The sequence below is a fragment of the Hippoglossus stenolepis genome, chromosome 15 (genome assembly GCF_022539355.2).
Source record: "Hippoglossus stenolepis isolate QCI-W04-F060 chromosome 15, HSTE1.2, whole genome shotgun sequence".
NCBI classification, from domain to species: Eukaryota; Metazoa; Chordata; class Actinopteri; order Pleuronectiformes; family Pleuronectidae; genus Hippoglossus; species Hippoglossus stenolepis.
This window is the reverse complement of record NC_061497.1, coordinates 21,032,211-21,047,248: the sequence shown is the minus strand read 5'-3', so window position 1 is coordinate 21,047,248 and position 15,038 is coordinate 21,032,211. Positions and strand designations below refer to the sequence as shown.

Below are 15,038 nucleotides of genomic sequence, written 5' to 3'. Positions count from 1 at the left end.
TGATGCAGCAACTTCAAAAAGGCAAATGGGAAGAAATTAAAACTCAGCTTCCTCCGAAAATTACCAATTATCCTTATCAAACAGAGGGAATTAGAAATAAAGAACTGCCTCTAATGCAAAGCAGCCTCAAATAAACGCCTGCTACCTTCTGCAGATGAGGTAAACAAAGACCCTGGTCAATATTTGAGGAAATACACAGTACTGACATTTATGTTTTCTCTTAATCATCATTACTGGATGTTAATATACTGGTTTAAAAGAAAACATAATGGGCAGTGATCTGAATTTAAACGTCAAATTAAACAATATAATTGTCTCCCTCAATACCGTGCTTCAGAAATCAGTCCGAATTTTAGCCCTGAAAACTGAAAGAGGAACTGAACTGTGGATTGTGTGTTGACATCAATAGTTCACAGCCAGTTAATTAAATCCAATTAACTTCTAGTCCGTAGTGAGTGTTGGAAATTAACAACTGCTCTCTAGGTTTGTCCTGGGAAATGACACACAGGTAAAATAAAGCCAAGATAGAAGAGACGTGAAAGAACAGACACACGAACGATGACAGTCTTCAGTCGACATTGCTCCGAGTGTAATATCAAACTGCACAGCAAAGAGATGGGACAGAAGGTGGACTGCAGGACTGGTGACGCCCCTCACAGAACAGCAGCGGTGTGACAGCAGCCGCGGCAGGAAGCAGCGAGGCACAGAGCCGTCATCGGAGGCCCACAAAATGCCACGCTGCCTCCGCAGATGAGCGGATCCCTTTGCTCTCGCTCTCACAGAGCGAAAGGTCAGATTTCCACAAAGGAGTTTTTTATTTCTTCAATAGAACTCCAAGACATGTGAAAGGCCAAAGATATAAGCCTACCGAGGGTTAAAATACCTACATGTTATCATTAACATCGATAAAAAAAGACCTAAAACGCCAAAATACCAGCCCCCACGTGGCTGGAGTAGCTGAAAGTTAGTTACTTAAACTTCTATCAATTACCCTTTACACACTAGTCACTTAACTAACTAATGAGCAGCAAAATTAACCCCTGTGATGGCGTCGTTAAGTTACGTTACTTCTGGTGCAGTTCCCTTATTTGCCTGCAGGAGATTGTTGTTTGCAAGAATCTGTTCAACTCGATCTAAATTAATATCCAATAGTTCCAGCCTTCGCTCTTCACCAGTATTTGTTAGATTTCTTAGTTTTAATAATGATAAATGATGAAGAACTATAAGATAGAAACAGAAAGATGTCTTGTAATAGGAAACCAGCTGCAACAGTAACTCAGATTGTAATAGCGATGACAGATGTTAAAAATGGTAAAATATTATTACTCTTTCTGACAAAGAGTTACATTAAACCTATCAGTTAGTTTATTTTAAGTTGTTCATCTGTGAGCTCTTTTTATTCATTTCCACTTTTTATTTCTCACGTACTAAGAAGATTTTCTCTCATGACAATGTGAGAAAATGTGGAGAATTGACTTACTGGCAATACAGTTTTCTCATTGTACTCATTATAGATTATTTCCCTTCAATGACACTGACGTAAACTGAAGTTTGGGACAAAGGCAGCACATTTAATTAATGGGGATGGAACAGTCTCACCTACCGTTGTCCAAAGTAAAAGCCGATGAGTCACTTAAAAACCTATTTCCAGGCAGAGATACTTACACTGCACCTCGAGGTATTTCTGTGCCTGGAAGTCCTTCACTGCCGGATGGTCCACGATGCAGATCACAGGAACACCGTCGTCCTCCTTATTCACAGTGAACGTGAGGCGGCTGGTGACTGTGTACATCTTGTCGTAGGTCAGCTCCACTTTGGGCTTGCCTGTAGAAAACAGAGACAAGGAGATTTAAACACGGGTGCATGTCGGGTTCAAGTTAAAATATGAATGAGCCTAACGCAGGCGGTTTAAAAACTGTGGTGTAGTGAGAAGTAAAGGAGCAACATCGCTGAAGTAATGATTGTTAACCTGCAGTCAACACCTCTGTTGTGCAATGATCCAACAAATAACAGCAAACAGCCCAAACCAGATTTCTTTACACATTTTCTCTGCAGGATTTCGGACTCAAAGGAAACATCTTCAAGTGTTTACTTCACCTCTGCAAGCAACCCCATTGAAATGAATACATTTGTATATGGAATATTTGTGTTTGTTTTGAAATGCAATCATCACCGATCCCTCAGGTTTGGGTGTAACTGCTCCTTCACAGTGAAAGGAGCCACTTCAAGTCATTCATGGGAATGTACCATGTATAGTTTGGTGATATCCACATGGAAATACAATTAGTCTGGGTTCTTCTTCACTCATGTCTTTGAGGTTCTCGTCCCATGAGACATAAACAACAACCTGATGTTGGGTTCTCTAGTTTCGAGTCCATCCATCATCCACAGTCACTTATCCTGTGCAGGGTCACAGGGGTTTGGAAACCATCGCTGCTTACACTGGGCAACAGGTGCGGTACAACCCGATCCGCTTGTCAGGCTGTAACAAGGTGGACACTTACAAACACACAACCACTGACACATACGGATAATTCCAAAGTCTCCTATTGACCCAACATGTATGTCTGCAGACTGTGAGAACACCGCAGCACCCGGGGGAAAACACCTCCAGCCGCTGGATGTGACCCCTGACCTCTTGTTGCTGGACGGTAACAATGGTCGTCATTACACCAGCATTATTCCCATATACCTGCAGTTCCTGGTATTATCTCTGTACTGTCTTCAGTTAGACCCTGAGTGATAAGAGGTAAACAGGTTCCATTTGGTTTCAACTAAAAACACCTCCAACTGTGTCCTAGTCATTAATGTGTCTCCGGTAATGTAACTGCTTCGTTGGCTTCCTGCTTTAAGGTTACATCTATTTTCAGTGTTTGTTTTCCAGTCATATAATTAAAACTAAGCTGCAGCCGTTCACACTGGATTTGCACAGAAAGAAATGCTTTTGAAAATATCGTAGCCTTAGTTAATATTTAGCAATTTGTTCCTAACTCGAGCGGACACTTCATTTTGTGCATCCTTGGTTCCCCGGGGAGCACTTTGTTAAACACTTGTGAGTTGAAGGGTCCGCCCTCGAAGTTTAACTTTGCAAAATAATAATGATTAAACCTTTGGAAAAGGCTTAAGGAATATTATGCCCAGACAAAGACGACTTATTTTCTGAGTGCAAGGACAATGTCTTTCTTCCACTGACCCTACAAAATATGTGGAGTGGGAGAGGAGTCGTCCTTGAGGACGGTGAAAGAAGGTGAATCAGCTGAATACGTCTAAATAACAGAGACAACTGTGGAACAGTGAATCACTCATCAGGCGTTATGAAGCCAGATGTATTGTGCAGTCACCTTTTTACGCAGCTCTGCCCCATCTGAGGTCCACAAAGTAACCCCCCCCTCTGATTAGTGGCTGCGGTGTGATATCAGACAACATGTTCTCAGATGCAATGAAGAGGATACCTCGTCTCAGTCGTCCAAAACAAGAAGGATAGCTGCAGACAGCTCTGCACGGCCCAGTCGCAAAGAGAGATTGATTATTTTTATCCCTTTGTCCTACTTCCGAACAGTCTGTTGCACGAGTGTGTTTGTGTCACATCGATAAAACAAATACTGGAAGCAGCAAAGTGGAGGAGTCTACAAAGAGAAATGCTGGGACGGGAGAAAATTTGTCTTAATGTGAACATCGCTGGATCCATTATTCCTCTCCTGGCATTGATCAAACTCCTCTCTGTTCATCCAAATTACCTTTTTAGAAGTTTTTTCAATGAAAGAATCCTTTAATGGCCTTAAAAATGGTTTGGATGCAACTCTGAACCTTTAACTCATTTAGTATTTGTAGAGATATATGCATATGCAAATTACCCCCCACCCCCCCGATCTCCACCCACCACTGCAGCTCTGACTCTGTTCAAACACTCAAACCTCAGTTTGGCTCGTTACTGTACGATACAGAGCGACTGATGGGAATGTGGGATTAATCCAGGTCTGCAGGTCAATGCATCAACATGTAACCCCTGTGCTAGAAAATATATCTACTGATACTGTGGTAATGAACAGAGATAATTAATATGGATATGAGTTAATAACGTGTGGTTCTGATCGTCAGCTTTGACGAAGCTACTTTAGCTTAATTAGCAAAACAACAACAATCAGCCATACGTTGCTTCTCTTCTGATCACACTAATAATGCTATGATGAAACAAAGGCTATGACAAAATGAATATGGCGAACGTCACCCTGGAAGTTGACAAGGTTCAAAACTGGATTCTCATTGGAGGGAGCTTTCTACCCACTCGCTTACTGCCGCTCAGCCACATACCGTCACCGTGGTGACAGCTGCCTCTTTGAATGCTGGGAAAGCGAAAAAAACCCTGTGTGATGTGCCTGGCGTACAGGAACAGGTTGTCATGAATAAATACCACAAGAGGCTTCAGATGCACGCGAGGGCCTGAAATGGGAACATGAAGGGGTCTGTTCAAATCAAAATGTCTGTTGAGATGCGGCGTCACACTGGGTTTGACTCACGTTGGCACATCAGGATCAACAGGAGTCAACGAACCAACGCTCCATAAAGAAATGTAATCACACTCCCACCCTGGGTTGGTTGATCCTGGTTACTCCACTATACCTTTTCTACTTGTAGCCTATGGCTCATCTGGTGTTTGATATGGGCATCGAACAATTAGGGTCAAATAGTTTGACGCTACATGACGGGTATCCTGGTAAGGCAGTAACGTTAAGTTTGATCAAATATATACGTCTCTCTCCACTTCCATCACTTTCCCCCAAATATTCCTTTATCCATTTGTCGAGTCTTTCTGTGTGGGGAGGAGCAGGGTAATTGAAATCACCCAGTGGTTGTCTCATAAGACTCGAGGCTAATGGCTGCTCTGGTTCCTATCAGTCAACGAAGGGCCCTATCTCCTGGCTTTTTCCTTTTTTCTTTCATCGTAACGGATCAGAAAGGAATGACCCTCACTACTGGATTCTCCATTTTTCATGACTTTCACTGCAGCCTGAGCTTTAGAGCTGGAGATATCAGTGTCGGAGAATATGTTATGTAATAAAGTGTCAAAAAAATGGAGAAGAGCAAATAAAAGGAGATAAAAGAAAGATAATTTGTCTGAGAGATGATAGATGGTCGGATTTAAATTACTTTACATTGATGAATGATGAAAAGATCCTGATTATCCCTTTGGGTAATTACGTTTAATTCTGAGGAGCTTTAATTTGAAATAAGTTTACCAGGCAAGGAGCCACAGCCAAAGGCAATTTGAGGAATTCTGCCCCGGTGTGTTCTGGCACCCTGAGCCATTCTTTGTCTTCCCATCTTTCATTTCCTTGCACCCTATTGTCTTCACCATTTTCAGCACCGGCAGGATTCATTCTCACTATCTGCCGCACGTTCAACTAAAGGACCTGTGGAGTCGTTTCCTACAGTTTACTGCAGAGATGGACATTAACATGACAACTAAGTAGTTTGACTGGATCCACAAACCGAGTGTTGATGAAACAACAACAATAAAGAACACGGGAATGTATAATCGTAAAAGTCTCTCATCTTTTCACCGGTGGCAAAAATGGATAAAATCAAATGCTCCGAACGTAGTGTTGTGACAGGTGAGAGTCGGTGAAGTACCCACGAGTATTGTGTTATGGCAAAAAATACATCCAGCAATTGTGCGACTGCCACGAGTGCCGAGCCTCTTCTGTAACCGGCAGCTCATTGTTAACAAGTGTGGGGCAAGAGCATGGGCGGGGGGGTTGAGGAGCGTTTAGCTTTATAGAAATCATTTTCCTGCCTCTCGTTAAAAACAAGCAATCAGAGCATCATTAGAAAGTTCAGCCAAAGAGGTTTTGAAAGTTCGGTAAAGATATTGTTATGGAAATTGAATAAAGTCACAGAAAACTTGAGAAACTATCACAAATAGTGGATCAGTATTATACGGTGACTAACAGCTGAATAATAAAAATACTTACAGAACAAGGGAGTTTACATAAAGTTAAGTTATGTTACTCTCAGGTTTCTGCATAAACAAATTTCTTGAACACGATTAATTTTTGTATTAGAAGAATCTAAGTGATGCATGATGTCTGCAAACCTGAATTCAGTGGCCATATGTAAATTGTTTAGCAAATTTCAAAGTAAGTAATGGTGGGATGTCGAAAAACAACAGGAAACAATAATACACGTTGCAGTAAACTAACAGTCAACAGATAATATGTTCATTCAAGTCAGTTCCTGCAGCTTTACAGTCGAGCATTTGCACAATTAAAATAGGTTCGCTCCTTAATTGCCTGTTTTTAGCAGCATGAGTGAATCGGGCTCTTTGATCCTTTCAGCCTTTTATCTTCTGTCAGCACTTTCCAGTAAACACTGGTCTGAAGTCCATTTAACCAAATGTCATCCGTCATTTCATTGTTACGAGTTCCTGACCTCGGCACACTGGAACATTCTTGGATTTGAGCTGACCAGTACGGGTTTGCTGTGGTGCAGCGGAGAGGTGAAGCTGCTCAGGGCCGTCAACACAGCTTCTGATTAGGACCTTTGTTTCACAGTCTTTACAAAGCTCGCTATCTGGGCTCCGAGGTGGAGCTGCCTGGCAGGAGGCCTGTTCACCCCTGAGCTCAGCTCACACTTCTGAAGCCCAGCTACCTTTGATGAAGGCATGAAAGTTGTCACAGTGCCACTGCACATCCACATCGCTTTAATGGAAACTATTCAAAGCCACAGCTCAATTTTAAAAAAGCACTGGCATTGATACAAGCGCTAAATGCAGAAGAGCCAGCACAGAGAAGTGGGAAGGCAGTCCCCAAAAATGGTTAATTTATATGAACCTTAAAGACGCATGCATGAATGCAAAAGGTAGAATTTGGCAACACTTTAGAGGGAGAATGTGCAAAGCAGCAGCTGCATGACTAACACGACTAACGGAATATTATCTATAGAATTAAAAGAACACAGATTTTATTTTGACCCCGGTTGGCAGGCAGGGAGGTCAATGATCAATCCCTTTTATTCCTAATTTCAAATATCTAAAAAAAAAATCTTCTTTTCTAATCTTGTTCGTGTAAAAAACGTCTGTTAACGATCACGTCACAGTTTTGTCTCAAGCTGCTCTCAGACTTTCTTCAGGCTTGTTCTTCTGACGTCCACACTTTGAATATGCAGCTGATTCATGTCCTTATCGTTCTCCACCATGGGGGAGTTAACAGGTGAATAACATTACGGGTTTACCGTGGCTCATAAAAGGGGAATTTGCTTTTAATTGTATGTGCGAGCAGGATCAACAATCAGAATATCTGACGGCGTGCGGTGCATTGTTTTTCCTGCTTTTGTTTGCAAGTCAGCTTTCATGTGGAATTTATGCGCGGCTCCATGTTTTGTCAAAGCGAGAGGAAAAGTGGAGGCTGGAAGATTCGGCTTCTGCTATTTTCCGAGGCGACACATCAAGCCCCTTTTTACTCCAGTTCATGTAACACAGTGTTTTTTTTGGTGTCAATCTGAGGTGCTTCTTTGTACAGAACACCGATTGTGAAAAGTACACTACCTGTGATTTTCAGTCTTGTGTCGAGAGAGAGAAAATGTCCCGACTGAGGATTGTGAGTCTCGTTACGTGTGGAGCCCACCTACCTGGAAGCTCCTTATCTCCCTTCATCCATCTGATGGTGGCGGCGGGCTTACTGCTCATGGCAGTGCAGGTCATCTCCGTCTCGTTGCCCTCACTCAGGACCTCATCCCGGGCCTCGATGATGGGGTTACCTGGAGGAACTGCAGCAGGAGACACAAACCAAACACAGATTGTGGTGAGGCTCAACCTTCAGCTCCATGTGCTGAATAAACAGAGCTGACACTGAAGATGAAGAACAGGTCAGATGACAATAAAAAAAAACTTTTCTTTTTGTGGAATAAGCTTGTTGTGCTAATATTGGTTTATTGGATAATCATCATAATAATCCAAGGCACTGTGATGAGTATAAAACATGCATACCTATATTAAACTAATATCAGATATAGGAAGTAAAAAAACATATTGTTTAGTCCAAATAAATGAAAAAAGGGAACATGATGTGTAAGAGATTCATATTATCAGGATATTTAGTCTCACTACAAAATATATTTGATATAGTTTGATATTGTTGAGTTTTACTTGAATAAATAATGTATAAAAAATAAATTAATGATTTAAAAAATGCTTCATTCAGCATATATAGCATGTAAGTATTGTTGCAGCAGGATAGACATTTATATTTAATTTCACATTACTCATTTCACACACACACACAAATACACGTTTTCACATAGTAACTGCACAATAGAAAAAACAGGAAACTGAAACTGAGACTTATTTACAGTAGAAAACTGAATGTGTCAGTGAAGCAGAAAACACATTTGGAAATCTTCACACAGTTTATGACGTGTGTGAGTGACATGTTTTGTTGCACACATGTATTTTAAGAGTTTACATGTGAACATATGACCCGTGAGGCCTCCCCCACACATTGTTGATATTAGTTAAAACAGTTAAGATTCACCGAACACGTGAAATAAACAATGTTCCTGAATTTCCCGGCGTCCCTGTTGTTGCTGTCGGAGTTTCTGGCAGTTTCCACAGTGAGCTGTCGACCACGGTGCTCAACATGTGAGTGTGTGTTGTTTTCCACAGTCTGAAGGCTGATTAGCAAGCTTCACCTCCCTGCTACAGCAACACAGACTGTGTGTGTGTGTGTGTGTGTGTTGTAGCTACTTAGCACAGTGATGTCAGCGTAGGCTTCCTGCGGGGGGTCCGTGTAGAGCTGGCAAACATATCGACCCTCGTCCGACAGCGAGACATTAGACAGTGACACCCGCAGCTCATTGTCGGAGAAGTTCACCAGCTGAAAGCGAGCGTCTTTCAGTGCTGAGGGAGGAAAAAAACACAAAAAAGGTACATTTACACACTCAGAAAGTACACATATCAGCCGGGATCCATATGGTACATAAGGAATACAAAATAATTTTAGTTCTGGCTGGAAAATCAAATGTTTCAAACCAACTCTTAAAGTGTTTTTGTACTCGAGCATCAGATGAAACCTGTCGTCAGAAAATTGTGGAACAAAAATAAATGACAATTTCCTAGAGCCCGGAGAGATTTCAACAAATTGCTTGTTTTGTCCGAGCAACACGTAGAAAACCAAAAAACATTCAGTTTCCTATCAGCAGAGACAAACGCAGCAAATTCCCACAATCCCACAAAATTGAACCGGGAAATATTTGACATTTTTTCCCCCTCAAACTTGACTTCGGATAATAAGACAATCAAAACAATATTTATATTCTTCCGTTGATTTATTCAATCTGCCAAAATTGTTGGTTCCACTACAATCAGTGTGTATTTGTCTTTTTCTTTCTATTCATGATTATTCAATATTATACAATAGTGGAGCTGTTAGCTGTTAATTATGGGTCAGAAACCATTTAGAAATAAAACATAAACAGGAATCACACAAGAAGCAATGAATTCTCTCTATTGTAACTTTAAACAAATACAATTTTCATAATTTCCTCAGTGCATCTGAACTTCAAGCACGATTCAAAGAACTTTCCATAGAAGGTGAAAAAGAAAACAATGTGATTATTCGACGATCAATCACAGGTCGAACACAAGTATGTAGCAATAAAAACAGTAAATTAAAGCACGATCCGATTCCCGCTGGTTTGTTTAAGACGCGGAGCGCATGCTAACAACATGACATGTGTTAACGGAGGCCGCGACCTTGGCCGACGGAGGACGGCCGAGGGAAAATCCATAAATCCTGTCTCTTCCTCATCTGTAGCCACTTTCATCTTGCCTAACCTTGTTTGCCCACCTACCTCAGCACACTCTATCAGCTGTAATGTGGACTGACAACATGTGGTTAAGATGAAAGCCGACCCGTCTCCGCCCCCGATATGCTGATAAATTCAGCTCTGACTGACAGCGACTCCGGGCTCTTCGCACTCTGCACTCTCCTCCTCGACAGCTCGACTTTTCCTTTTCTTTAAAAATCAGAAAAACTCAAAGCTTTAAACATGGAGACGCAGGAAAACCGCAAAACAAACACTCTAATGGAATCGCGGTGGGGTTACATTATTTATTTCACACGGATTTGACACGGTAATGACCAGAAAGACGCCGATGCAGCCGTGTGCGGTCACCAAATGTTGAGAGGTAGACATGGAGTGAGTGACTGAAGGGAAAGAAAAAGGAGGGAGAGAGAGAGAAGCGAGGAGCAGGAATACTAACGACCACAATTAATTTTGTGCATCATTAAACAAGAACATCAGAGACATTGGGAGTGATACTGGAGACGAGGCCTTTTGTCATCGCATCCAGGAACGAGGCAGAAAGAAATCTGCATCCAAAAACTTCCCTCTACGCTCTTTTAAGGCCAAACCCCCTCAAACCAGAACGGAAAATTAAAAAAAACTTAGTGCAGCAGCTCTTAGTTTCCTTTGTCTGAGCCCAGTGGTTCTCTGACTGTGGCACATGAACAATGTGGCCCTAATTAGTGCAGCTCATTCACGAGCCTTGTTAGGCCTCATTAAAATGAGAGGTCAGCCTCTAATCCTAACGATTTAATTAAATGAAATGTTCCCAAATCTGAACATACCGACGCTGCAGTATACAAACGCATTGAAGGAGTTTCTGTCTGCGTTTCTGCTCCACACACAGAAAACACTCTCAGGGTTCTGTGGTGAACCGCGTCCAATGGTTTGAGGGCAGTGGCGGCGATGTGACCGTTCAATTAATCACAACGGTTTCTTTTCTGTTATTTAAGGGGGGGAAACCGACAACAGGCAGAACAGACACTTCTCCCCAGCAAGAATTCTGTGTTGAATTATTTATCACTGACGTATTTATCAAGCTGCACCGTTTCAATTTGAACGCCATCGAACACGGGGAGAGAAGTGAGAGCATCGAGGACCCAAGCTCCTGTGAAATGTTTTTATTTGTTTTTATAGCGAGCAAGAGTTACATTAATAAAATAGATGATTACGGAGATGTCAAAGGTCGGTGTCATCAGCATCAAACTGCACATTGCTATAGTGTGTTTTAATTCTTAATGTTTTTTCCAAAGTTTCAATGTTTTTATTGTTTTAGAACGTTTTCAAAAATTCTTAATGTTTCTATTTTGTTTGAATGCTTTTTCAAAGTTTTTACATGTTCCTGAATGGTTTTAAAGTTCTAAAATGTTTTTAATGTCTTTTAATGATTTTAGATTTTTATTATATCTTTTTTAAATGTTATTTGAATGTCTGAGCGTTAACTTTTAAAAAATTGTTTCAATGTCAATATTTTTTTGTCTTTTTATGGTTTTTTTTGTGTTTTCAATGGTTTTGAATCTTTTTGAATGTTTATAAAGTTTTTAAATGCTTTATTTTTTTATGTTTTTTGATTTTAAATGTACTGAAAACTATTGCCATATGTCTCAGGGAAATAATTCTTCTATATCACATCACACTGGGAAACACAATTCCCTCCTTCCTCTTTGTGTACTTAGGATATAAAAACAAGAGGTTGACCTTCAGCTCGATGCTCCTCTCGCTCTGTTTTCCTCTTGTTCTGTCATATCTGATACTGTGAGAAGGTGACGGCAGATGCCTGACAAAGGTGAGAGATAGTCGGGTCTGTGGAGAAGAGGAGTCCGTCCTAACTCTGAAAGGCAGTAAAGCATCTGATCCGTCGGTTTTTACAGCCGATGGCGACGAGGCTAATTTAAAGGCAGTGATAAGACGGGGCAGCGGCTGAAGAAACAGCCGAGGAGAGTCTGTGAAGTGGCTGACAAAGTGAAAGTTCAACTCCTTCTCATCCTATTTAAAGAACAGAGTCACTGGTCATGCAGATTACGGAACTCTGTGGGTTATTATACAGTGAATGTGCTGCAGTGTCCAAAGAGAAGGAAACTGAACCAGCACATTCAATGTTCATAATGTTGAAGACGAGTAAATAGTGAAATATTAGAACTCAGCAGTTGGATTTTTAAATATACGCAGGACTAAAGATTCTGGGGCTCTACAAAGGAATTGCACCATGGACGAGGAGGAGGGATGATCGCAGCCACTACCTCTGTCAATGTATTAGGATTAACTGAAGGAAATAAAAGCCCATCGTTTACTGTTTGCACAGGACCATGTAAAACCTGAACAATGGCCCGTATCACGTCATACCACCATCATCACTATAATTCAAGCACTTTTCTATTTCAACATCATTGGGGTAATACGCTCGTATCTTCACGAGAATGAATTCCTCTCACAAGCGCCTCCATGGCCGTTATATAGAATCCTCACTGATACCAATGGATGATGTTGAACCTCTTCAGCATTTTCTCCCTCTTTCAATTTCTCAGTTGCAATAAATCACATTCAAATCTCAGAAAACGACGGTTATGTGTTTCCAAACATTCAGTGAAAACACGAATCATCACACCACCATGATCTCTGCATTGAAATGTAACTGACTGCAAAGGTAAAATTCAGAGTCGTGGAAATAAACCTTATGAAAGAGTTTTGGGATCAACGCATCTTTTAATAATCTTTTCACTTATGGTGATTTTTAATTAATCTCTGTTTTATCTTCCTGCTCCTTTTCCTTCTCTCGATTCGTCTTCATTCTTTCTCTGCATTTCATTTAAACGGGTTTTCTCTCCTGCAGCCCAGCCGAGGATGACTCCCATTTGGAGGGAGCAGGAGATGATGAGAGCGCCTCGCCTAAGTGGCTGCAATCAATTGTGATTAGTGGCTGCCGCTACTTTTTGAGAGGAGCACATCAAAGTTTTATTATTGGGTGTCAGGGTGAGTGAGATGGGGTGGGGCGGGGGTAATTACACTCTTACAACCATCCTCCCCCCCGCTCGCCGTGAAGTCCAGGCTTCCAAATCACTGCCGCGGCGCCGCCTAAATCCAGAGTCTGGGAGCATTTAGCAATAAATGGTGAGACTCGGGGGGGCTTTTATTCTCCCTGAATAATCAGACTCATAAAACCACCTGTTGTCAAATTCTTTTTAGTTTTATTTATGTTTGGCACTGATTAGAATGAGCTTTATTCATATCGTCATTTCTGGCTTCATGCATTTACAGGGGGAAACATTTGGCCCATGTTTTTCTAGTAAAACACTTCTTAGAATTCACGATGCCAATATTTCTAATTGTGTACTTACACTTATAGATTACGACATGATCATTCATAGTTGTAGTTCAAGTTGTTTTCTTTTACTGTTTCCTGTAATAATTGATAATTTCAACATTAAATCTGTATCCAACTATATTGTTAATATTAAGCAACAGAAGCTCAGACATTAAAAAAAAAAAATGTTTTACCTTAACTAAAGAGAAATGCACAGTATGAAGCGCTGCCTCAGAGTTAGAAGTCGTAAACCAGTGAGTTCCCGTTTGGAAATTAACGTGTCCCCAGTGGGTTGAGATCAATTTAACCTTTTCAACCTCATAAAAGGAATAAGGAGGCTAAAGTGGGCCCTATGTACATGAAACCATTGAGAAAAAGCAAGTTTAACTGTTTTATCTTCTTGAGCAAAAAGAGGAGATCTAAGGTCTGTTAACAGTCTCTGGAGTGAAGGCTGCGCAGGGACTGAGCCTCTTTGTTCATCAAGCGTATTCCTGCTACAAGGCCAAACATTGTTGGAGGCTAAACGCAGGGTGTCGAGTTGGCCAATGGAAATTCAGTCAATCAGGGAGGATTTAAAAAAAAAAGTATGATCTGTATTTATGAAATTACCCTAAAAGATATGTCGCAGTGCAGTTTTAAAATAACCTGGGGCGATGTTATGTGAAATATTTCACCACAGTACCTGTTTAATTTGTTCATTAACTGATAATACCGGTGTAGTGCGAAAAAAATAAATAAAAAAAGAAGCTATTTCTCATGGGGCATAATATGAGCTGTTGAAAGTTGAACCATGTCCTAAAGTGGATGAGTAAATTAAAGTAATACGTTTCAGGCATATGGCAATTTGAGCTCCAACCCAGCAGCTGTGTGTTCACTGCCTCTGCCTGTGAACGGGCGAAGCACATTAAACAGGCGGAGACATCAGCATCTGGTTGATAACAGTAAAAACCATTTGTACGAAAGCTTCACGTTCGTCTCCGTGCAGAAGTAAATTGCTGTTGACCCGTCGTAACTATATGATAATATATATTTCAAAATGTGCAGATGTTTGTTGATTTACTGTATTGATGTACTTTTCCCTCAGTTTGTATATATTCCCCAACCACGTCTCCCAAAACACACGTATGAGCAACGTGATAGAAACTGACTCCTCTCCCTTGTTAACTTGTTTAAGTTGAGGGCCGTGATCTTCAGCCCACCTTTTTTAGTATTTAATTAAAAAAAAACCATGAACCTCTTCCACCCTCAACCAAATGTTTAACTGGACCGAACCCAATTACCCGTGTAACACCAGACACCAACAGTTACTGGTTTCAGACTCACGGAAGGAGTTGGTCACACTTCCTGGATTAAAAGAGACATGGTTTCCCGTGAACATAACCCTGCTGCGATCATACTTCCTCCAAAATGTATTTGGCAAAGCAAATAACAGGAAATAGCTTCAGGTCGTGTGATAGTCGTGTTCGATGCTTCATGTGGGAAAGAGATTTGTCCGTTTCAAACGATGTAACCGTCGCTGGCCACATACTTCCACGCCTCCTTTACGTTGGCATGGTTGTTAAGCAAAGACATCCACCAGGGGGCAGAGCAGAGTTTCTGACAACACGTAGACAGTGGAGGATAACGTAGATAATAACAGATGTAGCTAATGTATGTTGTGATAATGTAGATCTTAAACACAGGTCCCTCTACGAAAGCCTTGTGTTGAAATGGTCGTCCAGATTGAACTATTGTCTACACTGCCCCCTCACGATTTCTAGTGGTACTGCTGTTTCGTCTCTTTTGTCCGTATCCATCAGCTTTCAGAAGACGTGCACGAATATGGACAAAATTAACGCAGAAGATGGAGAGACGGCTCAGTCGGTTTCTGTCTACTTCTCTAACGCCGAGTAAAAAT

At 41.2% G+C, this 15,038-nt stretch overlaps 1 protein-coding gene across 5 annotated transcripts in view; it reads right to left on the bottom strand.

The window, feature by feature from the left end:
* cadm1a (cell adhesion molecule 1a) overlaps positions 1–15,038 on the bottom strand; it is a 329,744-nt gene that overhangs the window by 59,612 nt on the left and 255,094 nt on the right. For all 5 annotated transcript variants that reach the window (XM_035178483.2, XM_035178485.2, XM_035178486.2 and 2 more), the window contains 3 exons: positions 8,741–8,893; positions 7,627–7,764; positions 1,666–1,824 (listed from right to left, as the gene is read on the bottom strand). In XM_035178483.2, the coding sequence (XP_035034374.1) occupies positions 1,666–1,824; positions 7,627–7,764; positions 8,741–8,893 (450 nt within the window). The remainder of the gene's footprint in view (positions 1–1,665; positions 1,825–7,626; positions 7,765–8,740; positions 8,894–15,038) is intronic.